At 38.9% G+C, this 24,537-nt stretch overlaps 1 protein-coding gene across 11 annotated transcripts in view; it reads right to left on the bottom strand.

Moving 5' to 3' along the window:
• NEK4 (NIMA related kinase 4) overlaps positions 1-24,537 on the bottom strand; it is a 48,552-nt gene that overhangs the window by 15,799 nt on the left and 8,216 nt on the right. For 8 of the 11 annotated variants that reach the window (XM_058726659.1, XM_058726658.1, XM_058726661.1 and 5 more), the window contains 8 exons: positions 23,024-23,401; positions 16,299-16,469; positions 15,638-15,790; positions 15,106-15,172; positions 14,211-14,320; positions 12,801-12,889; positions 11,350-11,555; positions 10,764-10,897 (listed from right to left, as the gene is read on the bottom strand). In XM_058726659.1, the coding sequence (XP_058582642.1) occupies positions 10,764-10,897; positions 11,350-11,555; positions 12,801-12,889; positions 14,211-14,320; positions 15,106-15,172; positions 15,638-15,790; positions 16,299-16,469; positions 23,024-23,401 (1,308 nt within the window). Of the gene's footprint in view, positions 1-9,099; positions 9,541-10,763; positions 10,898-11,349; positions 11,556-12,800; positions 12,890-14,210; positions 14,321-15,105; positions 15,173-15,637; positions 15,791-16,298; positions 16,470-23,023; positions 23,402-24,537 lie in introns of those variants that run through there. The other 3 variants (XR_009260880.1, XR_009260881.1, XM_058726660.1) reach the window with 2 other exon arrangements.

The following is a 24,537-nucleotide window of genomic DNA, read 5'->3' as shown; positions in this document are numbered from 1 at the left end:
CCAATGTGGAGCGTTTGCCTCTTCCTTCCCCCTCTCTCTGCCCTCCTCCTACCAGGGGCCAATTTCAGATGACACCTCAGAGTAATTATGAAAATAAAACCTAATATATATGCATATTGTTTTTCCTTTCTTCTCGGAACTGATTTTAAAATAATTATACAATACAGGGTGCCTGGTTGGCTCAGTTGGTTAAGCGTCAGACTTTGGCTCAGGTCATGATCTTGCAGTTTGGGAGTTCCAGCCCAGCATCAGGCTCTATGCTGACAACTCAGAGCCTGAAACGTGCTTTGGATTCTGTGCCTCCCTCTCTCTCTGCCCCTCCTCCACTCATACTCTGTGTTTCTCTCAAAAATAAAAAAAACTAAAATTTTTTTAAAAAGTAATTACACAATATGTATGAAAGCGGGCAGAGGAGAAAGCACCAGGACTTCTTCTCCTCACATGGACAAAAAACTGCCCTGACAAAATGCCTGATGTAACTATATTGGACCTCTGCAGTCTATTAAAGACTTGTAACTTCCAGGGGAAGGCTGGTAAATTGTGGTTAATTTCAGTCAATTTCAGTCCCTAGCACCCCCAAGCCTGGTAGCAGGCAGCTGGGTGGGCAGATGTTCCTGGAGCAGTCTGCACACAGCTTGTGGAGCCAGGGTAGGCAATAAGAACTTGTCCTCCAAGTCCTGGGGGTCTGTGTACTAACAGATGATTGCTTCTTCTGCTCACAGAGTTGCAAACACAGAAGCAGGCAACCACTGTTGTAGCCCTCAGTGACAGTTACAAACCTCTCCCCCTCCAGCTGATGCAACTCTCAGGGGATTTGAAGAGACAGATATATGTGTATAGTGGGAGTCCCAGAAGGGGAAGAAAGAGAAAGAGAGATTTGAAGAAATAATAGCCAAGATGTATGAAGTTTTAACAAAGACATGAATATAAACATCCAAAAGTTCAATGAACTCTAGGATGAAACAAACAGTTCTTACCCAGACACATTATAATCAAACTGTTGAAAGCTGAAGAGAAAGGGAGAATCTTGAAAGCAGCAATAAAGGAGCAACTTATCACATACAAGGGATCTCCAATATGATATCAGATTTCTCCTCAGAAGCTTTGGAGGGCGGAAGACAGTAGTGCAGTATTTTCAAAGTGAAACAACACCACAACACAAAAACCCAACTGTCAACCAAGAATCTTTTATCTGGCAAAAATGTCCTTTAAAAGTGAGGGAGAGGGGGGCGCCTGGGTGGCGCAGTCGGTTAAGCGTCCGACTTCAGCCAGGTCACGATCTCGCGGTCCGTGAGTTCGAGCCCCGCGTCAGGCTCTGGGCTGATGGCTCGGAGCCTGGAGCCTGTTTCCAATTCTGTGTCTCCCTCTCTCTCTGCCCCTCCCCCGTTCATTCTCTGTCTCTCTCTGTCCCAAAAATAAATTAAAAAAAACGACAAAAAAAAAAAAAATTAAAAAAAAAAAAAAAAAAGTGAGGGAGAAAAAAACAGTGCCATTTGCAACAACATCAATGAAACTTGAAGGCATTATTCTAAGTGAAATAAGTCAAACAGAGAAATACAAATACTGTATGATCTCACTTATATGCAGAATCTTAAAAAAATGAACTCTCTAGGGGCTCCTGGGTGGCTCCATTGAGTGTCCGACTTCAGCTCAGGTCGTGCTCTCATAGTTTCTGAGTTCAAGCCCCGCACCAGGCTCTGTGTTGACAGCTCAGAGACTGGAGCCTGCTTCAGATTCTGTGTCTCCCCTTCTCTCTGCCCCTCTCCCGCTCGCACTCTGTCTCTTTCTCTCTCAAAAATAAACGTTAAAAAAAAATTTTTTTAATGAACTCTCTCTCTCAAATAAACAACAAAAAAATTAAGAATACCAATTACTCACTAAGTCTTTCAAAAAACAGAAGGTGAGGGAACACTCCCCAACTCATTCTATGAAGCCATTATTACCCCGATAACACAACCAAAGACATCACAGAAAACTAAAGACCAATATCTGGTAAGAATATGACAAAAGAATCTTCAACAAAATACTAGAAACATGACTCCAGTAACATAGAAGTAGTAGTATGACCAAGTGAGGTTTATCTCAGGAATGCAAGGATGGTTTAACATCCCCAAATCAATAATGTTACACACCCTATCAACAGAATTAAAAACAAAAACCATATGATCATTGAAATAAAAAGCATCTGACAAACCTAATACCTTTTCATGATTAAAAAAAAAAAAAAAAAGGGGCGCCTGGGTGGCGCAGTCGGTTAAGCGTCCGACTTCAGCCAGGTCACGATCTCGCGGTCCGTGAGTTCGAGCCCCGCGTCGGGCTCTGGGCTGATGGCTCGGAGCCTGGAGCCTGTTTCCGATTCTGTGTCTCCCTCTCTCTCTGCCCCTCCCCCGTTCATGCTCTGTCTCTCTCTGTCCCAAAAATAGATGAAAAACGTTGAAAAAAACAAAACAAAAAAAAAACAAAAACAAAAAAAAACCACTCAACAAACCAGGAAAAGAAAGAACCTTCTTCAAGCTGATAAGTGGTATCTATAAAAACACACAGGCAACTAGTGGTGAAAGACTGGATGCTTTCCCTCCTAGATCAGAAACAAGTCAAGGACCTCCACTTGTACCACTTCTACTCAATACTGTACTGGAGGTTTTAGCCAGGGCAATGAGGCAAGAAAAAGAAGTAAAAGACATCCAGACTATAAAGTAAAGCTAACTCTATTCACAGATGATGTGATATTATATAGAGAAGATTCCAAGGAGTGCACAAAAAAAAAAAAAAAAAAAAGACTATTAAACCCAATAAACAAGTTAAGCAAGGTTGCAGGACACAAGGTCAAGATTTCCAAAATCAAATTTATTTCTGTGCATTTGCAGTAAACAATCCCAAATAAATATAAGAAAATTCCATTAAGATCAAAAGAATAAAATACTCAGGAATAAATTTAACGAGAGGTATAAAACTTATGCTCTGAAAACTATAAAACATTGTTTAAAGAAATTTAGATCTAAAATTTAATAAACATAAAATCACCTCATGTTTATGAACTGGAAGTCTTAACTCTGTTAAGATGGTAATACTCTATATAAACTAATCTGCAGGTTCAATGCAATCCCTATAAGAATCCCAACTGGCTTCTTTGAAGAAATTGACAAGCAAATTCTAACATTCATAGAATTATAAGGGACCCAGAATAGCCAGAACAATTTTGTTTTTTGTTTTTTTCAATATATGAAATTTATTGTCAAATTGGTTTCCATACAACACTCAGTGCTCATCCCAAAAGGTGCCCTCCTCAATACCCATCACCCACCTCCCCTCCCTCCCACCCCCCATCAACCCTCAGTTTGTTCTCAGTTTCTAAGAGTCTCTTATGCTTTGGCTCTCTCCCACTCTAACCTCTTTTTTTTTTTCCTTCCCCTCCCCCATGGGTTTCTGTTAAGTTTCTCAGGATCCACATAAGAGTGAACACATATGGTGTCTGTCTTTCTCTGTATGGCTTATTTCACTTAGCATAACACTCTCCAGTTCCATCCACGTTGCTACAAAGGGCCATATTTCATTCTTTCTCATTGCCACGTAGTACGCCATTTTGTATATAAACCACAATTTCTTTATCCATTCATCAGTTGATGGACATTGAGGCTCTTTCCATAATTTGGCTATTGTTGAGAGTGCTGCTATAAACATTGGGGTACAAGTGCCCCTATGCATCAGCACTCCTGTATCCCCTGGGTAAATTCCTAGCAGTGCTGTTGCTGGGTCATAGGGTAGGTCTATTTTTAATTTTTTGAGGAACCTCCACACTGTTTTCCAGAGTGGCTGTACCAGTTTGCATTCCCACCAACAGTGCAGGAGGGTTCCCGTTTCTCCACATCCTCTCTAGCATCTATAGTCTCCTGATTTGTTCATTTTGGCCACTCTGACTTAGCCAGAACAATTTTGAAAAATAACCAGGTTGGAGGATTCATCTATCTTGATTTTAAAACTTACTACAAATCAACAGTTAACAAGACTGTATGGTACTGGCATAAGGACAGACACAGATTAAAGGAGCAGAATTGAGAGTCTAAAAATAAGCCCAAGTGTATATGGTCAACTTGTTTCTTTTTTGACCAGGGGGCAGAACAGTCTTTCCAAGAAATGGAGGTCAGACAACAAGATAGCCACATACATAAGAATGAAGATGGACCTTTACTGCATACAATATACAAAAATTAACTCAAAATACATCAAAGACCTAAATACACAGATTAAAACTACAAACCTTTTAGAAGAAAACATAGAGGTAAACCTACATGATCTTGGATTTGGCAAAGGATTCTTTGATGACACCAAAAACACAAGTAGCAAAAGAAAAATAGGGGCGCCTGGGTGGCTCAGTCGGTTGAGTATCCAGCTTCAACTCAGGTCATGATCTCGCGGTTTGTGAGTTTGAGCCCCACGTTGGGCTCTGTGCTGACGGCTCAGAGCCCGGAGCCTGTTTCAGATTCTGTGTCTCCCTCTCTCTCTGCCCCTTCCCTGTTCACGTACTATCTCTCTCCATCTCTCAAAAATAAATAAACATTAAGAAATAAAAATAAAAATAAATTGGACTTCATCAAAAATGAAAATTTTTGTGCTTCAAAGAACACTATCAAGAAAGTAAAAAGACATTCTCCCATTCCCACAGAATGGGAAAAATATACACAGATCATGTATTTGATAATATGATTGTATCTAGAATATATAGAGAATTCCTATAACTCATTAATTAAAATATAAATAACTCAATTTAAAAATAGGCAAAGAACCTAAGTAGACATACCTCCAAAGAAAATATACAAATGCAAAGTAATATATGAAAAGATGCTCAACATCAGTTGCAATCTGGGAAATGCAAACCAAACCACAATAAATACTACCTCACACCTGCTAGGATGGCTATAAACCAAAGGTCAGATAATAACAAGTGTTGACTAAGATGGGGAGAAATCAGACCCCTCTTACACTGGTGGTAGAAATATAAAATGATGCAGTTGCTTTAGAAAGCAGTCTGGAATTGGGGCGCGTGGGTGGCTCAGTTAAGCATTCGACTTCAGCTCAAGTCATGATTTCACGGTCCATGTGTTCGAGCCCCACATCAGGCTTTGTGCTGACAGCTCAGAGCCTGGAGCCTGCTTCGAATTCTGTGTCTCTGTCTTTCTCCGCCCCTCCCCTGCTCATGCTCTCTCTCTCTCAAAAATAAATAAGCATTAAAAACAAAAAAACAAAAAGCACAGTCTGGAAGTTCCTCAAACATTTAAATGAACAGTTACCATGTGACCCAGCAATTCCACTCCTCATTATACATCCAAGGGAACTGAATCCACACTGAAGCCTGCACACCAATGTTTATATCAGATTTAGTCACAATAGGCAAAAGGTGGAAACAATCCAAATGTCCAACAACTTATAAAAAAATTAAACAAAATGTGGCATATCCACACAACAGAACACTATTCAGTTGGAATGAGGTACTGATAAATGTTCCTGTACACATGAACCTTGAAGACATTATGCTAAGTGAAAAAAAGTCACAAAAAACTATATATTTTATATGATTCTATTAAATGAAATGTCCAGAAAGGCAAATCTATACAGAGAGAAGGCAGATTTAGTGGTTCCTTAGGATTGGAAGGAAGAGAAGATAGAGGGTCAATAGCTAAAAGTACAAGGTTTCTTTTTAAGGAGACAAAAATATTTAAAATTGACTGTAGTGATATATGTATTTGTGAATATATTAAAAACCACTGAAGTGCACATTGAAAAAAATTTTTAACATTTACTTATTTTTGACAGAGAGAGAGAGAGAGAGAGAGAGAGAATGAAAGCAGAGAAGGGGCAGGGAGAGAGGGGGACAGAGGATCTGAAGCAGGCTCTGCACTGACAGCAGAGAGCCCAGTGTGGTGCTCAAACTCATGAACTGTGCGATCATAACCTGAGCCAAAGTCTGACGCTTAACCAACTGAGCTACCCAGGTGCCCCTGAAGTATATACTTTAGTGGGTGAGTTGCATGGTATGTGAATTATATCTTAATAAAGCTATTAAAAAAAGTAATCCTTTATTTAATCACAATTGAGTTAAATCAACTGAATCCTAGAACAGAATGATTTTTTTTTCTTTTGCTATAAAGGATATCAGTGACAACTCATGAAATTTAAATAACGTCTGTAGATTAGATAATGGTATTAGATCAGTGTTAATTTTCTGAATCTGATCACTGTGCTGTGGTTATATAAGGACATATTCTTGTTCCTAGGAAGTGAAATGAAGAATTCAGGGGTGGAGGGACATCATGTCCACAACATTCTCACAAATGGACAGAAAAATAATTGTACATATGGAGAAAAAGAATAATGAAGCAAAAGTGGTAGAATAGTAATGTTAGGGAATATAGATGAGTATTCAGGAATTCTTTTTTTTTTTTTTTTTTTTTAAATTTTTTTTTTCAACATTTTTTATTTTTTTATTTTTGGGACAGAGAGAGACAGAGCATGAACGGGGGAGGGGCAGAGAGAGAGGGAGACACAGAATCGGAAACAGGCTCCAGGCTCCGAGCCATCAGCTCAGAGCCTGACGCGGGGCTCGAACTCACGGACCGCGAGATCGTGACCTGGCTGAAGTCGGACGCTTAACCGACTGCGCCACCCAGGCGCCCTTCAGGAATTCTTTATACTATTTTTGCAACTGCTAGTCTAAAATTATTTTAAAATAAAAAATTAAAACAACACAACAAAGTCACCTAGTATTAAATTGCTGGAGAAGTGACATTCAGTGGCTGTCCAGAGCAATGGCCCAGTTTGTTCATAACCCTGCAGAGAAGGCTCCAGTGCTGCTGTGACTTACTCGAAGCACTGACTGGCCACATTTTGGCACTATGCTGAGGTTGAGCTAGTTCCTCCCACCAGTCTTTGCTGAGATCCCTACTGCTATTCAGAGCTTGAAAAAAAGTCAAGAGTGCTAAACTGACAGCTTCCAACAGCTCACAGTCAAGGAAGCTCTGCTGAATAGACTAGAGCGGTAGCCACTGAGGTGTGGACGTGTTGTGTTGTTTTTAATTTATTTAAATCCAAGTTAGTTAACATATAGGGTAATAATGATTTCAGGAATAGAATTTAGTGATTCATCACATATAACACCCAGTGCTCATCCCAACAAGTGCCCTCTTAATGCCCATCACCCATTTAGCCCATCCCCCGCAATACCCCACCAGCAACCCTTACTTTGTTCTCTATATTTGAGTATTTTATGGTGTGCCTCCCTCTCTGTTTTTATATTATTTATGCTTCCCTTCCCCTGTGTTCATCTGTTTTGTTTCTTAAATTCCACATGAGTGAAATGATATATTCCTTTCTCTGACTTACTTTGTTTAGCATAATACACTTTAGTTCCATCCACATTGTTGCAAACGGCAAGATTTCATTCTTTTTGATCACCAAGTAATATTCTATTGTATATACCACATCTTCTTTATCCATTCATCAGTCGACGGACATTTGGGCTCTTTCCATACTTTGGCTATTGTCGATAGCACTGCTATAAATATTGGGGTGCGTGTGCCCCTCTGAATCAGCATTTCTGTATCCTTTGGATAAATACCTAGCAGTGCAATTGCTGAGTTTAGGGTTGTTCTATTTTTAATTTTTTGAGGAACGTCCATACTGTTTTCCAGAGTGGTTGTACCACTCTGCATTCCCACCAGCAGTGCCAAAGGGTTCCTCTTTCTCCACATCCTCACCAATATCTTCACCAATATCTTGTTGTCTGAGTTGTTAATGTTAGCCACTCTGACCAGTGTGAGGTGGTATCTAATTGTGGTTTTGATTTGTATCTCCCTGATGATGAATGATATTGAGCATCTTTTCATGTGTCTGTTAGTCATCTGGATGTCTTCTTTGGAAAAAAGTCTATTTGTGTCTTTTGTTCATTTCTTCACTGGATTATCTTGTTCTTGGATGTTGAGCTTAAGATTTTGGATACTAACCCTTTATTTGATATGTCATTTGCAAATATCTTCTCCCATTCTGGTGGGTGCCTTTTAGTTTTGCCGATCGTTTCCTTCGCTGTGCAGCTTTTTATCTTGATAAGGTCCCAATAGTTCATTTTTGCTTGTGTTTCCCTTGCCTCCAGGGACATGTCAAGTAAGAAGCTGCTACAGCCGAGGTCAAAGAAGTTGTTGCCTGTTTTCTCCTCTAGGATTTTGATAGCTTCCTGTCTTACGTTTAAGTCTTTCATCCATTTTCAGTTTATTTTTGTGTATGGTGTAAGAAAGTGGTCCAGGTTCATTCTTCTGCTAAGTCATTGTCCAGTTTTCCCAACACCATTTGCTAAAGAGACTGTCTTTTTTCCACTGGATATTCTTTACTGCTTTGTCCAAGATTAGTTGGCCATACAATCGTGGGTCCATTTCTGGGTTCTCTATTCTGTTCCCATTGACCTGTGTGTCTGTTTTTGTGCCAGTACCATACTGTCTTGATGATTACAGCTTTGTAATACAGCTTGAAGTCTGGCATTGTGATGCCTCCAGCTTTGGTTTTCTTTTTCAACATTACATTGGCTATTCAGAGTCTTTCCTGGTTCCATGCAAATTTTAGAATTGTTTGTTCTAGCTCTGTGAAGAATGCTGGTGTTATTTTGATAGGGATTGTGGTGTGGATGTGGTTTTATGTCAATGAGATCATAGGTAAGCATGGCATTGCTGGCTATAATGTTTGAAGACCAATCTTTAAAAAAAATTTTTTTTGACGTTTATTTATTTTTGAGACAGAGAGAGACAGAGCATGAACGGGGGAGGGTCAGAGAGAGAGAGACACAGAATCTGAAACAGGCTGTAGGCTCTGAGCTGTCAGCACAGAGCCCGATGCGGGGCTCGAACTCACAGACCACGAGATCGTGACCTGAGCCGAAGTCGGCTGCCCAACCGACTGAGCCACCCAGGCGCCCCATGAAGACCAATCTTTAACATCTGTTTATATTTGGTTTATTATTTGAGTGTTCTTGGACCATGTGTGTTCAGACTAGTGTCTGGATAAAATAAGATAATGCATCAAAAACAATATAAATAAATTGGTGGAGAAGCAACTGTATTTCTAGGAATTTAAGGCTTCATTGTCATTGCTATTATTATCACCAAACAACTAGAAATACAAATATTTAAAAATAAAGCTAGTCAAAAGAATGTTTGTTCAGGCACTTCTACTACTCTGAAAATTTTCTGTTTTTTAATTTTTTTAACATTTATTTATTTCTGAAAGACAGAGCATGTGTAGGGGAGGGGCAGAGAGGGAGACACAGAATCTGAAGCAGGCTCCAGGCTCCAAGCTGTCAGCACAGAGCCCAACACGGGGCTTGAACTCATGGACAGCAAGATCATGACCTGAGCCGAAGTCGGACGCTTAACCGACTAAGCCACCCAGGCGCCCCTACTCTGAAAGTTTTCTTATGCAGGTGTGATGTAATGCAGTTGACTCACTGGAGAATAATCTACATGACCCAAAGTGAGTGGTCATCTCAATCAGGAAATAGCCCTGCGACAGTAGGAAAAGAGCAAAGGCCTCAAAAGCACAGGATCGATCAAGTGATTGTTACCACAAGAAGCTGACTATGCTTCTAAGCTCAGTTGTACCATTATGTAAAAATTACATGTTACAAAACTGTGTACAGTATAATTCTATTTGGGCTTTAAAACAAAACAAAAAAAGCCTATGATACATATATGGATGTGATGGATGTGTATATACACAGCAAACTACAGACAAATGCATAGAGGATAAAAGGCAGTATAGAAACAGTGAGGGTAGAGAACCTAAGGAGGCTTCATGCTGTTAGCGCAGACCAGAGCCCGATGTGGAGCTCAATCACATATAAACCGCGAGATTACCTGAGCTGAAATCAAGTTTCAGATGCTTAACTGACTGAGCCACCCAGATGCCTCAAAACTAGAATTTATTTAGAGCAAGATCCTATATCATTCTAATAAAAATCCCAGCTAGGGATTCCTACCCGCTAGGATGGCTGTAATCAAAATGATGACACTAACAAGAGTTGACAAGAATGTGGAGAAATTAGAACCCTCATACATTGCTGGTAGGAACGTAAAATGGTGCAGCTGCTTTGGAAAAGAGTCTGGCAGTTCTTCAAAACGTTAAACGCAGACTTTCCATATGATTTAGCAATTTCCACTCCTAGATGCATACCCAAGAAAAATGAAAACCTATGTCCACACAAAAAACTTGCACACAAATGTTCACAGCAGCATTACTCATAATAGCCAAAAAGTGGAAGCCTAAGTGTCCATCAGCCGATGAACAGATAATCAAAATGTGGGATAGCTACAGAATGGAATAAATAGCATTTGACCATATAAAACAATGAAGTGTCTGATATATGCTACAACATGGATGAATCTTGAAAACATTATGCTGAGAGAAGCCAATCACAAAAGACCACATGTTTTGTATGATTCCATTTAAATGAAATGTCCAGAAGAGGCAAATCTACAGACACAGAAATATCAGTGGCTGCTTAGGAGTGGAGGGCTTGGGGACAATGGAGAGTGACGATACAGGCTCTCTTTTGGAGGTATTAAATGTTCTAACATCAGCTGTGGTAATGGCTGTACAATTCTGTGAACATACTAAAAACCACTGAATTGTATGCTTTAAATGCGTGCAATGGATAATTTCAAAAGTCTGTTAAAAAGAATTCCATCGCACAAGCAGTTGACACATTAGGCTGATGGGACACTCACCTCTCTCTCCACTTCATCCTCCTCTTCCAAAAGATCATACACCTGCTCCAAAAGTTGAATCCCCAGGCCCTGGATTACATCAGCTCTCAAGACTTCAACTATTCTTCTGATCTTTTCAGAACCTGGCATGATAGCTAAAAAGAAATAACAAAGATAGGGAAAAATAAACACTTCACTGCAACAAGAACATGTTTTTGTAAAAATCTTGTCATGTTTTTTTTCACTTTGACAAGAGCTTGGTTTAAGCACTTCATGTATTTTTAATGACTACAAATGTATACATGAACTTACACTTCATGTCTCGTTACCAACCTCTTAAACCTAAATCTACAGCTATCTAATTTGAAGAAAAGCCACATGAAAAACCCAAACATGCATTTTATTTATATTTATTTTTTAAAAACAATTTGCATGCAACTTTTCAGGAACACAACTATTGCATAAAACAAGATATGCCTTTTATGGAGTTATTGAAAGAAAATAATTAAAAAAAGCAAAAACATTTTGGGAGCATTAGCTTCTTGGTGTGACACATTTCTCCAATAAACATGCTTTCCAGTTTGCTGTAAAAGAATAAACTGATCACCAGAGGGTAGCTCTTTAAAATGGAGTTCCTCAGCTTCTTCTGCAACTTTCCCATGAAGTATCAGCGTATCTCGATACTTCCGATGAAGTTTAAATTCTGACACTGGATCTGGAACGAGGAGATCTTCATAGCTCTCCTTAGGGTCTAATTTTAGGGTCTGAGTCATCAGTTGGACCAAGTCACTCATTTCATTTGTATGACCTTTCCTGGGGGGAGCGGGGGGGGGGGGGGGGGGGAGAAAATAAGTCCCCTTGTGATTTCATTGGCTTTATGAGAATTTTTCATCAAAAAATTAGATGCAAAACAACCTTCAGGAAGTTCTTCTAAATAGGCAAGTAAGCTCTTACAGACAGACCCTTCTGTAAATAATAAGTATAAACCCAACAAAATTAAAACTCAAGTATGTGAAGACAATGGAGCATATACAAAACCTGTATGCAGGTTCTGTAGGGGCGTCAACACCTTTTAGCCTAAGGGCCATAGGCAGCTAAAGTACAAAAGAAAACCCACAGTCTTTCTGGCCTGCAGAGACAAAGGACAAAGTTCAATCATAGCCACTAGAGAGTGAAATTTTAGAAAGGAAAGAGCCAGAAAGAAGCTCCAGGTTCTATGTATAAATTCTGCCCAACTATTTGCAAGTAACTTAATTACATCCACATACAAAGTTCAAGAATATCAAGCAATACAAAAATACCAGCTCCCAATGAGATAAAATTGACAATGTCTGACATCCAGCCAAAAGTATCAAACCTGCAAAGAAGCAGGAAAATAGCACACCTTTATAAAGAGAAAAAAATCAGTTAATAGAAACAGACCCAAAAGTGACACAAGTGATAGAATTAGTTGATAAGGACACTTAAGTGGTTATTATAAATATATTCCGTATGTCCAAGGTAGAGGAAAGCATTAACATCTTAAGGAGAGGCATGGAAGATATAAAAAGACCCAAATAGAACTCCTAGAAATTAAAAGTACACTATGTTAAATACATGAGATAAGATTAGCAAACTAGACGCTGTAGAAGAAAACACTAGTGAACTCAAAGATATGGCAGTAGAATCTATGAAAAATGAAACAGAAAAAAGTCTAAAACACATGAACACCATCAGTGAGCTGTGGGACAACTTTAAACAATCTAATATATAGGTAATTAAAATCCTCAAGAAGGCAAAAATGGATCCAAAAAAATTTTGAAGAAGTAACAGCCAAAATTTTTATGGATCTGATGAAAATTATAAACCCATAGATCTTAAAAGACATTCTAGAAGAATTCTGAATGAAATCAGATGTGTTCATTAGAAGAGATTATTTTTAGCTCTAAGATGTACAAAAACCCATTTATAATGTTATCGATGACAGCACTGCAGGTCTGAACACCATGACAAACGTATATTTAGGATTAATTCAAACAGAAATTGTTTATGAAAGAAGACAGAAAAACAAGAACATACCGTTCTTTGGAATCCCCATCTGATTTATCAGTTGAACTTGTAGAAGAACTTAATTCATCCTCAGAGAGACAGTGGATGACTTTCCTTTCCTATTAATGTTTGGAAAAACACAATTCCACATGACAACACAACCAGAATGTAATGCATGCACCACTCTCAGATGCAATGTCTACATACAACACACACCTACATCCAATTTAACTGGACAATCTAATGATATAAAAATTGAAGTTACTTTCCCCAAATGATGTCCCAGTTCACCTATAAAGTACACAAGTGAACCGTGAAGAACCTTAAAGGGAAATTTTACAAGGCCCTGGAAAGTCTCAGCTATGAATAAATTTTCTTTCCAGAGGCGAGTGGACAAACAGTTCTGGTACTTCAACTCCCACACAGAGGGCTGGTGCTCTAAAGAATTTTAAACTAGAAAAAATGCCACATAAATAAAAGCAACCTCAGTTTATATCGGAGACTCTTTGTTAAAATACTTTAAAGGAGTACTTGACTTAATTACACACAAACCTTAAAACTTTAGACAATGGAGAAGACTGTGTTAATTAGTGAAACAATTTATTCATAGAATATTGTTAAAGAAACAAATCTTCCTTACTTTCAAGAGCAAGAAGTTTCTGTTTTTAAAAATAATTATATGCTCCTAGAAATAATGTCAGAAAGTGCAGTACAGAAAAATGGATCATTTTTCCTGAAGTATCAATACACAAAAAAGTGAAAATGGGTTGGAAACCTGCAATTACCTATGTAGCCACTAGGTGCTGCCCCTACATCATCCCTAGGCGAGAAGGTGATGAACTCTGACACAAACAGGAAACTGAGCAAAGATAATAAGCAAGTGAGACTAAAATTTGGCCAGGTAGGTGGGTATATTGGTTACACAGCAGAATAAGCAAAAGGTTGCCTAATGGAAGCCGTTTAAAGTCTTGTTTTAAATACTACCTAAAGAAAGATAGTAACTAACCTACCAACTGCTTATAAGAGCACCTGTAAAACTCATTCCCTTAATGGTACAAAAATAACCTTCTTAATTATTATTCACCAGTTCTTTTCCTTATCAAGAGTGAAAAGGTGGGGTGCTTGGGTGGCTCAGTCAGTTAAGCATTAGACTCTTGATTTCAGCTCAGGTCACGATCTCACAGTTGTGAGATCAAGCCCTGTGTTGGGCTCCACATCCATGCTTAAAATTCTCTCTTCCTCTGCCTCTCCCTTGTGAGCACTTTCTTTCTCTCTCTCTCTCTCTCCTCAAAAAAAAAAAAAAAAAAAAAAGTGAAAAGGCAGAACTTAAGCCAGTTCTGTCCCAGAAATAAATGGAGCTGGCAGTTATGAGGCTTACTGTATTAGGCTTGCCAGATGATATAGACACGTCCCCCCTTTCCATAGGACTATGTAATATACCTGAGCCGCACAGCAGTCAGAAGACAACCATCGGCTAGGGGTGGGCTGGCCTTCCTCTGGTGGTTTCCCTGGTCCTGATGCACTCAGAGAAGCTCTCCTCACTGAAGGGCCTGAAAAAGTGACCACCCCAGCAGTTGTTTGTAGTGGGCTGGCCCCAAAAGAAGAGCGCTTTACACAGGATATATGAAAGATACCCCAGCAAGTGCCAGCCCAGAAGTACCTCAGACAGCATATTCATCATCACTCTGGTACCTGACATCTCAGCTCAAACCTCAGCTCTAGGTCTACCGGTGCTGTGACCCTGGGCAAGTTATTTAAGCCCTCCAAGCCTCAGTTTCCTCAGCTGCAAAATGGAGATAATGCTGCCTGCCTTTGACAGCTACTGTAAACATGAGATGAGACAATGCTCTTAAAACGTTTACCATAATGCTTGAGACATAGTCAGCATTCAATAAATGGAAACTGCTAGTCCTGTTTTTAGATGATAGCGATAAGAATGATCACAGCCCTCAGCCCAGGGAAGCACCATTCTCCCAGCTTCCTCTCTCTGTTCCTGAGAAGATACCACTCTTTGACCAGCAGAATCTGAACATGGAAACAAACTGAACACTCACTCCATTTCCTGTCTGAAATCTCCCAGGAGTTAATGCCACTCAAACCCCTCTTGCTCTCTTTTTAATATCCTTTTCCTCTGATAATACAAGTTCCAGACCCAACAGCCGCATATGTTGATTTTTTTAAAGATTTACCAAGAAATTTTAAAAATTCTCCCAAATCTGTTTCCCAGATGGATCACTGATGCTGAAAATACTTCACATCTCACAATCAGAACCAATGCTACATCCATAAGCCATACCAACAACTTTCAATAGATGAAGGAAAGAGAAAACTTTACCTGAGGGGAACACCTCTTCCTGTGACTGCTTTAGTCGCCTCCTCTCTCTTGCTGATAATGGTCGATCCTTTTAAAGAAAGTCCGTTACTTTCATTCCTTCTTACTATTTTTAGAACACCTGGAATGCGTGACATTATCATCCAGCACTATAGGACAGGCCTTCCACAGGCCTTTAAAGGAACGTGTTTGAAACCAGTCATATCCTGGTTACAACTACTAGCTAGAATGATCAGAACACTCATTTCTGGGAAGTACTCATCTTTGGAAGGGTAAATGGAAAATTTTGCATTTCCTACATTCAGAATCTACTTTGGTCTCCTTAATTAAGTGGAAGCAACCATCCCTGGAACTATAGAATCTGTCCATTTCAATGAAAGCTTCTGCTGAGAATCACAAATTTGTCCCCTCCATTGTTTGGCAAAAGGCAGGGCTAAGATGTTTTAACAGAAAACTTCATAATATATATAGGATTTTTATAACGAAAAAGTTTTATAAGAAGGTTGAAACAAATCCAATATACACTCCAACAAACCTTGGATGATGGCACCTCCCTGCTGCTCGAACAGCTCACAGTAGACCCAATGACCACTTTACTTTGATTTTCAGCATCTTTTTGTGATAATGTGATATCCGTTTTTCCGATAGTGGGAAGAGAAGGCAAAAGTCGAGGAGGAGCCTCTTGGAACTTAAATAATTAAAAACGGGAGGTGGGAATTATCAGTTTCATACACAACCATTTCCAAAGTTCCCCTACCAGTAAGTCTCCTATGTATTTGGCAGTGATTTGCTCTCAAAAACTTCAAAACATTGCATTTTATTGGAAGGAAACTCTGCCAAAAGTGAATTACCATCTGAGAAGCTTATAGACAGGGTGCTTGTGAAAGAAATGAGGTGTAGACATGATTCTATGCAGAAGATAAGGGAGAAACTATTCATCAGTATAACACAGGAGGGATCAGAGAAATACTCTTGTTAGCCTGTTCCTTTAACTCTCAAGAGGATTTGTCCATTTTTGATGGAAGAGATAAGAGCTTTACTCTGTTTCCAACTCACTGACATTTGAAAACTAATATTTAGCATCTTACCATTGCTACCCCTCTCCATATGTTCCATGCATTTCTTATGTATCTTTTTGGCAACTGTTAGTCATTCTAAATAAAGTCTATTTCCCAAGCAACAGCACAGTGACTTACTTCAAAGAGATCTCCGCTGACCTGTGTCCTTTCCCCACTGTGTTCAGGGTGTTCTCTTTTCTTCTGTCGTCGTTGTCGAGAGAGGGAAGGCTCAGACCCGGAGCTGTGTGGTTGTAAACCTGGGTTGGTCCTGTCTGGTTTTTCTAGAACACATTCACCAGCAACTTGATCCTTAAGAATAATGAAATTAAACAAACAAAAAAGAAAACAGAATAATGAGATAGTCTTGAACTTCCAAGTGACCAAACTATTTTAAAATTATAAATGGAAATGAGTGTCTTTATCAAAATGAATGCTCATTTGCAGTGTGGACAGGCAAAGACAAAATGCTGACATTGGTTATCCACATTTTCTGGCTTTTTTTCCTCTTTTCCCAAATAAAAGTAAGTAATTATTTTAATTACATTACTCAGATTGTTATTAACCCAAACTACTGACGTTCGATTCATGTTTTAAAAAAATACTTCTTTTCATAACTTTTAATAGGATTTGTATTCGGAAAACTAGGAAACGTTTTAAATGAAATCCAATTTAATATATACGTACTTCCCAAGTAAATATCAGTTATTTGGATACACCCTAAAAAGCACCAAGAAAACAGCACTGGGTTTGGAGTCAAATGGAATCCTATCTGAGAAACTTAATACTCCTGAACCTCAGTTTCCTCCTCGATAAAGCGGTATAATGCCTCACACACACTGCCTGACTGAAGCAGGCTGGAGGAGATGGTGCATTCAAGTACTTAGGACTCTGTCTAGGACATACTAGATGCTCAAAAAACAGGAGCTATTCCTAGCAGTAGTGATGATAAGGTAAATTACCTTCTAAGTTATAAAGATCACAAAGGACTTAGTATTTTATTTGGATAGCTAGTTTTAGAAACAAATGCATACAAATTATTAAAATAAAATAGATTTTTACATTTTTTTCTCCATTTTTTTTTTTTAAGAGAGAGACAGGGAGAGTATGCACAAGCAGGGAAGAGAAACAGAGAGAGAGAGAGAGAGAAAGAGAGAGAGAGAGAGAGAGAGAGAGAGAGAGACAGAGACAGAGAATCCTCAAATCCCCAGCAGGCTCCATGCTGAGTGTGGAGCCCAAAGCAGGGCTCAATCCCACAACCTTGGGATCATGACCCCAACCGAAATCAAGAATCAGATGCTCAACCAACTGAACCACCCAGGTGCCCTTTATGTTTACTTCTTAAACAATTTTTAACTATCAGAACATCTGACAGATGGACACTGGTAATTGAATCTCATTCAAGCAGCACATTTTTATCAAGAGCCCCTGTGTGGTACATTTTAGAAAGAAAAACAAAAAATGCAATGTTAATACAAGGTGAGGTTGCTTTTTTAAAATTTTTTTTTATGGTTATTTATTTATTGAGAGACAGAGAGAGTATGTAAGCAGGGGAAGGCAGAGAGAGAGAGAGAGAGAGAGAGAGAGAGAGAGAGAGAGAGAGAATATGAATCCCAAGCAGGCTCCATGCTGTCAGCACAGAGCCCAACATGGGGCTTGAACTCACAAACCATGAGATCATGACCTGAGCCAAAATCAAGAGGCAGACACTTAACCAAGTCCCACCACCCAAGAGTCCTGCCCTGAGGTTGCTTTCTAAGAGTCATTATCATCTACCATTTAGGTTCTCTGCCAAACACAAACTAACAACTCCTGTAAGAAAATAATTTGTAAATTTATTATTTCGAGTCCATGTAACATTATACAAAAAATATAGCAAATGATTACATGTTTACAATATTATACAATAAGCTGGCTGAACAAGGAGACCCTGATAATAAATAGTGATATAATTCTGGACAGTGAAATAAATTTTTCTCTGCTGATAAGTACAGGATGTTCAAATAAAGTTTATACAGATACAAGAATGACAGAACAAATGACTTAAGCAATTCATTTCTCAATGAAATCCAATTGGTCCTAAAAAACTTCTACCTTTATCAATAAAAACAGTAACAACAACAACAACAAAAAAGAGGAAATGCTAGACATGAAGTTCTATCAGAGAAACAAAAAACCCGTGTGATATATGTAAAAAAAAAAGATAGTGATCAGGAACAAGACAAAGATGTCCACCTTCACTACTTCTACTCAATACCATACTGGAGGTTCTAGCCAGGGCAATTAGGCAAGAAAAAGAAATAAAGGCAACCACATCTGAAAAGAAGAAATAAAACCATCTCCATTTTCAGATAATATGATATTATATTCAGAAAATCCTATAGTTCATTATAAAAAAATTATTAAAGGGGGTCTGGGTGGCTCAGTCCGTTAAGCATCCAACTCTTGATTTTGGCTCAGGTCATAATCTCACGGTTTGTGAGATCAAGCCTGGTATCGGGCTCTGTGCTGGTGGCACAGAGCCTGCTTAGGATTCTCTCTCTCCCTCTCTCTCTGCCCCTCACCTGCTTGCACTCTCTCTCAAAATAAACATTAAAAAAATTATTAGAACCAATAGAGAATAGATGAGTTCAAGGTTGTAGGACATAGGGCCAATATGCAAAAATCAACTGTATTTCTATACACAAGCAAAGAACACTATGAAGATAAAATTAAGACAACTCCATTTATAGTAGTATCAAAAGGAATAAAATATTTAAAAATGAATTTAATAAAAGAAGTGCAAGGCTTGAATACTAAACAGCAAAAAGTCTGTTAAAGACCTAAATAAATAGAAAGACATCTCATGTTAATGGACTATAAGACTTAAATATTAAGATAGCAATACTCTGGAAATGATCTACAGATTCAATGCCTATTGAAATCTCAGCCCATTTTGCAGAAATTAACAAGCTAGTCTTAAAATGGAAATGCAAAGGACCCCAAATAGCCAAAACAATACTAAGAAATAATAATAAAGTTGGGGGTGACTGGGTGGCCCAGTCAGTTAAGTGACTGACTTCAGCTCAGGTCATGGTCTCATGGTTCATGAGTTTGAGCCCTGTATTGGGTTATCTGCTCTTAGCACATAGCCTGCTTTGGATCCTCTGTCTCCCTCTGTCTCTGTCCCTCCCCTGCATATGTGCACACATGTGTGCACACTCTCTTTCCCGAAAATAAACATTTAAAAAAGAAAGTTGAAAGACTTCAACTTCTCTACAATAATTAAGACTGTGTTACTGACAGGGGGCAGACATACAGATCAACAGAACAGAACTAAGAGTCTAGAAATAAGCCATTACGTTTATAGTCTATTGATTTTCAACAAGAATGCCCAGACAATTCAATGGAGAAAGAATAATCTTTTAATGAATGGTGCTAAGACAAGCTGATATTCATACGAAAGCATGAAGCTGGACCCCTTCTTCACACCATACACAAAAATTTAACTCAAATGGGTCACAGACTTAAATGTAAGAGCTAAAACTATACACTCTTAGAAGAAAACATAGGGATAGGTATCCATAACACCAAAAGCACAAGTGACAAAAGAAAAAATAGACAAAACCGGACTGCATCAAAATTACAAACTCTTGTGCTTCAAAGGATACCATCGAGAAAATGAAGAGAACTCACAGAAAGGGAAATAATATCTTCAAATCTTATACCTGGTAAGGGACTGACATCTAGAATAAAGAACTCTTACAATTCAACAATAAAAAGATAAATAAACCAATTTAAAAAGTGGGCAAAGGATCTGAAACAGTACTTCTCCAAAGTAGGTATACAGAAGGCCAATAAGCACATGAAAAGATGCTGAACACAGTTAGTCATTAGGGAGATGCAAATCAAAACCACTGTTAAGATACCACTTCACACTCACTAAGATAAGCTAGGAAAAAAATAATACAAAACAAAATACCAAGTATTGGTGAGGATGTGGAGAAACTGCAACTCTTGTATATTGTTGGGAAGTAAAATGATGCAGTTGCCTTGGAAAATAGTTTTAGAGTTCCTCAAAAAGTTAAACATAGAATTAGCATACGTAAGACCCTGCAATTCCACTCTTAGATACATACCCAAGAGAACTGAAAACGTACGTCCACACAAAAACTTATGTATAAGAATGTTCATAACAGAATCACCCATAGTAACCAAAAACTGAAAACAACCCAAATGTTCATCAACTGATGAATGAACAAATAAAACATGGTATATACATACAGTGAATTTATTTGGCAATTTAAAAAGGAATGAAATACTGGTATATGCTACAACATGAAGAAATCTTGAAAACATTATGCTAAGTAAAAGACACCAGACACAAAAGTCCCTAAATTTATGATCCTATTTCTAGGCCTACCTCATTTCATTATACTCCACTTAATTGCGCTTCACAGATACTGTATTTTTTACAAACGGAAAGTCTGTGGTAGCTCTGCAATGACCAAGTCTACCGGCACCATTCTTTCCAACGGCCTTTTCTTGCTTTATGACTCTGTCACGTTTTGGTAATTCTCACAATGTTTCAAACGTTCAATAGTACAATAGTTGTTATGGTGATCTGTGATCTGTGGTGTTACTATTGTAGTTGTTTTGGTGCACCACAAATTGTGCCCATAAAAGATGGAGAACTTAACTGATAAATGCGTGTGTTATGATTGCTCCACCTACTGGCCATTCCCCCACCTCTCTCCATCTTCTTGGGACTTCTAACTCCCTGAGACACAACGATATGAAAATTAGGCCAATTACTAACACTACAATGGCTTCTAAGTGTTCAAGGAAAAGGAAGGGTCAACCAATGTATCAAAAACTTCACTGCTGTCTTAAAGAAATTGCCACAGTCACCCTTACCCTTCAGCACCTACGGCATTGGTCAGCACTCATCAACATTGAGGTAGGACCCTCCACGAGCAAAAAGATTATGATTTCCTGAAAGCTCAGGTGATGGTTAGACTATAATGTAAACATAACTCTTACGTGCACCAGGAAACCAAAAATTTCATGTGACACCCGGTACTGCAATGTTTGCTTTATTGCAATGATCTGTAATTGAACCCGCAATATCTCTGAAGTATGCCTGTACATGAAATGCTCAGAATAAGCAAATCCATACAAATAATGGTTGCAGGGGCTAGAGAGTGACTATTAGTGGGTATAGGGTTTATTTTTGAGGCTATAAAAATGTTCTGGGGCAGCTGGGTGGCTCAGTCCATTAAGCCTCTGACTCTTGATTTCGGCTCAGGTCACAATCTCATGGTGGTGGGATTAAGCCCCTAGCTGGGCTCCATGCTGAGTGTGGGGCCTGCTTGGGACTCTCTCTCTCCCTCTGCCCCTCCTCCCCTGCTCCTGCTTGCATGCACGCTCTCAGTCTCTCAAAAGAGAAAATAAACATTACAAAAAATGTTTGGGAATTAGTATGATTGTATAACTCTATAAACAGACTAAAAATCACTGAATTAGTACTGTGAAATTAGAAAAAAATGAAAGAAGTATACCTGAATATAATTTGAGAGCCAAGCAGAACACATAATTTTATCTACAAAATACTAAGAATCCCAGTGTCCAAAGAAAGCTTAAGACTTCTGTCTAATGGCTTTAAGTGACAAGAGCATTACACGTGGGCTTTTCCACAAAAATGAAATTTTATTAGAAACATTTGAATATAAATGTATAAAATAGTTTTATATATCTATATAAAAATGATATCAAATATATTTAGCATAGTATAAAAACAGTTAATATACAACTTAAATATATTTTTAGAATATATTACATATAAAAACGTAAAGTTCACCAAATGTTCTTTCTCTCTAATCCTCAGCTATTGCCATGCTTCATTTAACTCGGGCTTCTTTCCAAATTCAAGTAAAAGTTAACCTTTAAATTTACTCAGAACAGTCTCTTAGTATCAAAATCCTTTTGCTTATTTGCTTTTCTCCTTCTTTTCTTTCCCCTTTGGTTCCAATACATATATATATATTTTTTATTCTTAAGAAATGAGATCAATCACTAACTTTTCAAGAGCAAGAAGAAATGTGATGTTACCTACTTGTTGGAACTACCCATCCATGTGGAGGCCTACGGAAGAGTGACAAAAAAATGGGACAAAACATACAAGTACCCTGCTTCCACCAAATACCCTATGCCAGGGCACAGAAGGGATCTAAGAAGCCCTGGGTCCTATCCTTTAGTTTGTGTAATGTTTATTTAAAAAGAAATTTTTTTTAATGTTTATTTATTTTTTTTTTTTTTAAATTTTTTTTTCAACGTTTTTTATTTATTTTTGGGACAGAGAGAGACAGAGCATGAACGGGGGAGGGGCAGAGAGAGAGGGAGACACAGAATCGGAAACAGGCTCCAGGCTCCGAGCCATCGGCCCAGAGCCTGACGCGGGGCTCGAACTCACGGACCGCGAGATCGTGACCTGGCTGAAGTCGGACGCTTAACCGACTGCGCCACCCAGGCGCCCCAATGTTTATTTATTTTTGAAGGAGAGAGAGACAGAGAGTGAGCAGGGGAGGGGCAGAGAGAGAGAGGGAGACACAGAATCCAGAGCAGGCTCCAGGCTCTGAGCTGTCCGCATAGAGCCCAAAATGGGGCTCAAACTCACGAGCCACAAGATCATGACCCGAGCCAAAGTCAGATGCTTAACCGACTGAGCCACCCAAGCACCCCAGTTTGTGGAATGTTTAAACTGGTACACAGAGTAACTAACTTTCCTAAAACACCAACTAGAAAAGGACAAACAACACGAGCCACACCTTCATAACTGCACTTTCCAGTCATCTCTCTGAAACCAACACCTCATGCGTATCACTCACCTGGTCTTTTGGCTTTTGGTCTGTGTTTAGGGGTTGCAGAGGATTCAGTCGGTCATTCCTTCCCCCAGCGACATCACCAGAGGACCATGTGGGAATCAGGTTTCTGGGGTAAGTGCTGGGCTTTGTGCCATCCTGCAGCTTCTCCTTTACTTGAGAAATACCACATTTACCTTCTAGCTCATTCTCCCAAACTAAGCCATCTTTCAGTGAGTCCCTCCTTTCTGAAGGTAGGATGTCAATATTCACTCTACTGATCGTGGCTAGTGATTCTGCAGTATTGCTCACGTCCAGCTTGGAGGTGTGGACTTTCAGACTTGCTGGTGACTTCAAGGGGCCAGTGACCATGGGTTTCTCCTGGGACAAATATTTGTCTTCACCCTGAGTGAAAATAGGCTTCTAATTTATTACAGCACTCCTCACACCCCATAAAATTAACTCAAAAGGAATGGCAGGTTCCTCAGAAGTTAAGCATAGAATCATCACACAACCTGGGAATCTCACTCCTAGGTAAATATCTCGAAGAACTGAAAAGTAGGACTCAAACAGGTTATTTGCTCACCAGTGTTTAGAGCAGCATTATTCACACTGGCCTAAAAGTGGAAACAACCTCAATGTCCATTAGCAGATGAATAAACAAAATATAATATACACATACAATGGAATATTATAAAGCCATTAAAAGGAGTGAAGTACTGACACCTGCTATGACATGGGTGAACCTTGAAAACATGCTGAATGAAATAAGCAAGACACAAAAGGACAAATATTGTATGATTAACTTATCTAGAACAGGTAAACTCCTAGAGACGGAAAGTAGATTAGAGGTTACCAGGGCCTGGGAACGGGAGGAATGGGAGACTATTGCTTAATGAGCACAGAGTTTGCTTGGAGCAATGAAAGGGTTTTGGAAGATAGTGGTGATGGTTGCACAACATTGTGAGTGTAGTTAAGGCCACTAAATTGTATGCTTAAAAATGGTTCAAAATGTCAAATTCTATGTCATAGATATTTCACAATAAAAGAAAATTTAAAAATTTAAAAATAAATCAGCAACCTAGATACAAGCACTAAAATTATAAAACTCCTAGAAAAAAACATAGCTATATGTCATCATGAACTTGGATTTGGCACAGGATTCTTAGATAGGACACCAAAAGTACAAGCAACATAAGAAAAAAAAAAAAAGATAAATTGGCTTTCATCAACATTAAAAACTTTTGTGTATAACTGGACATTATCAAGAAAGTAAAAAGCCAGGGCACCTGGGTGGCTCAGTCTGTTAAGCATCTGACTCTGGATTTTGGCTCAGGTCATGATCTCACAGTTTGTGAGTTCGAGCTCCGTGTCTGGCTCTACACTGCCAGTGTGGAGCCTGCTTGGAATTCTCTCCTCCCCTCCCCTCCCCTCCCCTCCTCTCCCCTCCCCTCTCCCTCTCTCTCTCCCCGTCTCTCTGCCCCTCCCCTGCTCATGTTACTCTGTCTCTCTTTCAAAACAAATAAATAAACTTAAAAAAA

The sequence above is a fragment of the Neofelis nebulosa genome, chromosome 4 (genome assembly GCF_028018385.1).
Source record: "Neofelis nebulosa isolate mNeoNeb1 chromosome 4, mNeoNeb1.pri, whole genome shotgun sequence".
Classification (NCBI taxonomy): domain Eukaryota; kingdom Metazoa; phylum Chordata; class Mammalia; order Carnivora; family Felidae; genus Neofelis; species Neofelis nebulosa.
Note: the sequence above shows the minus strand (reverse complement) of the source record. Positions and strands in the feature narration are given on the sequence as shown.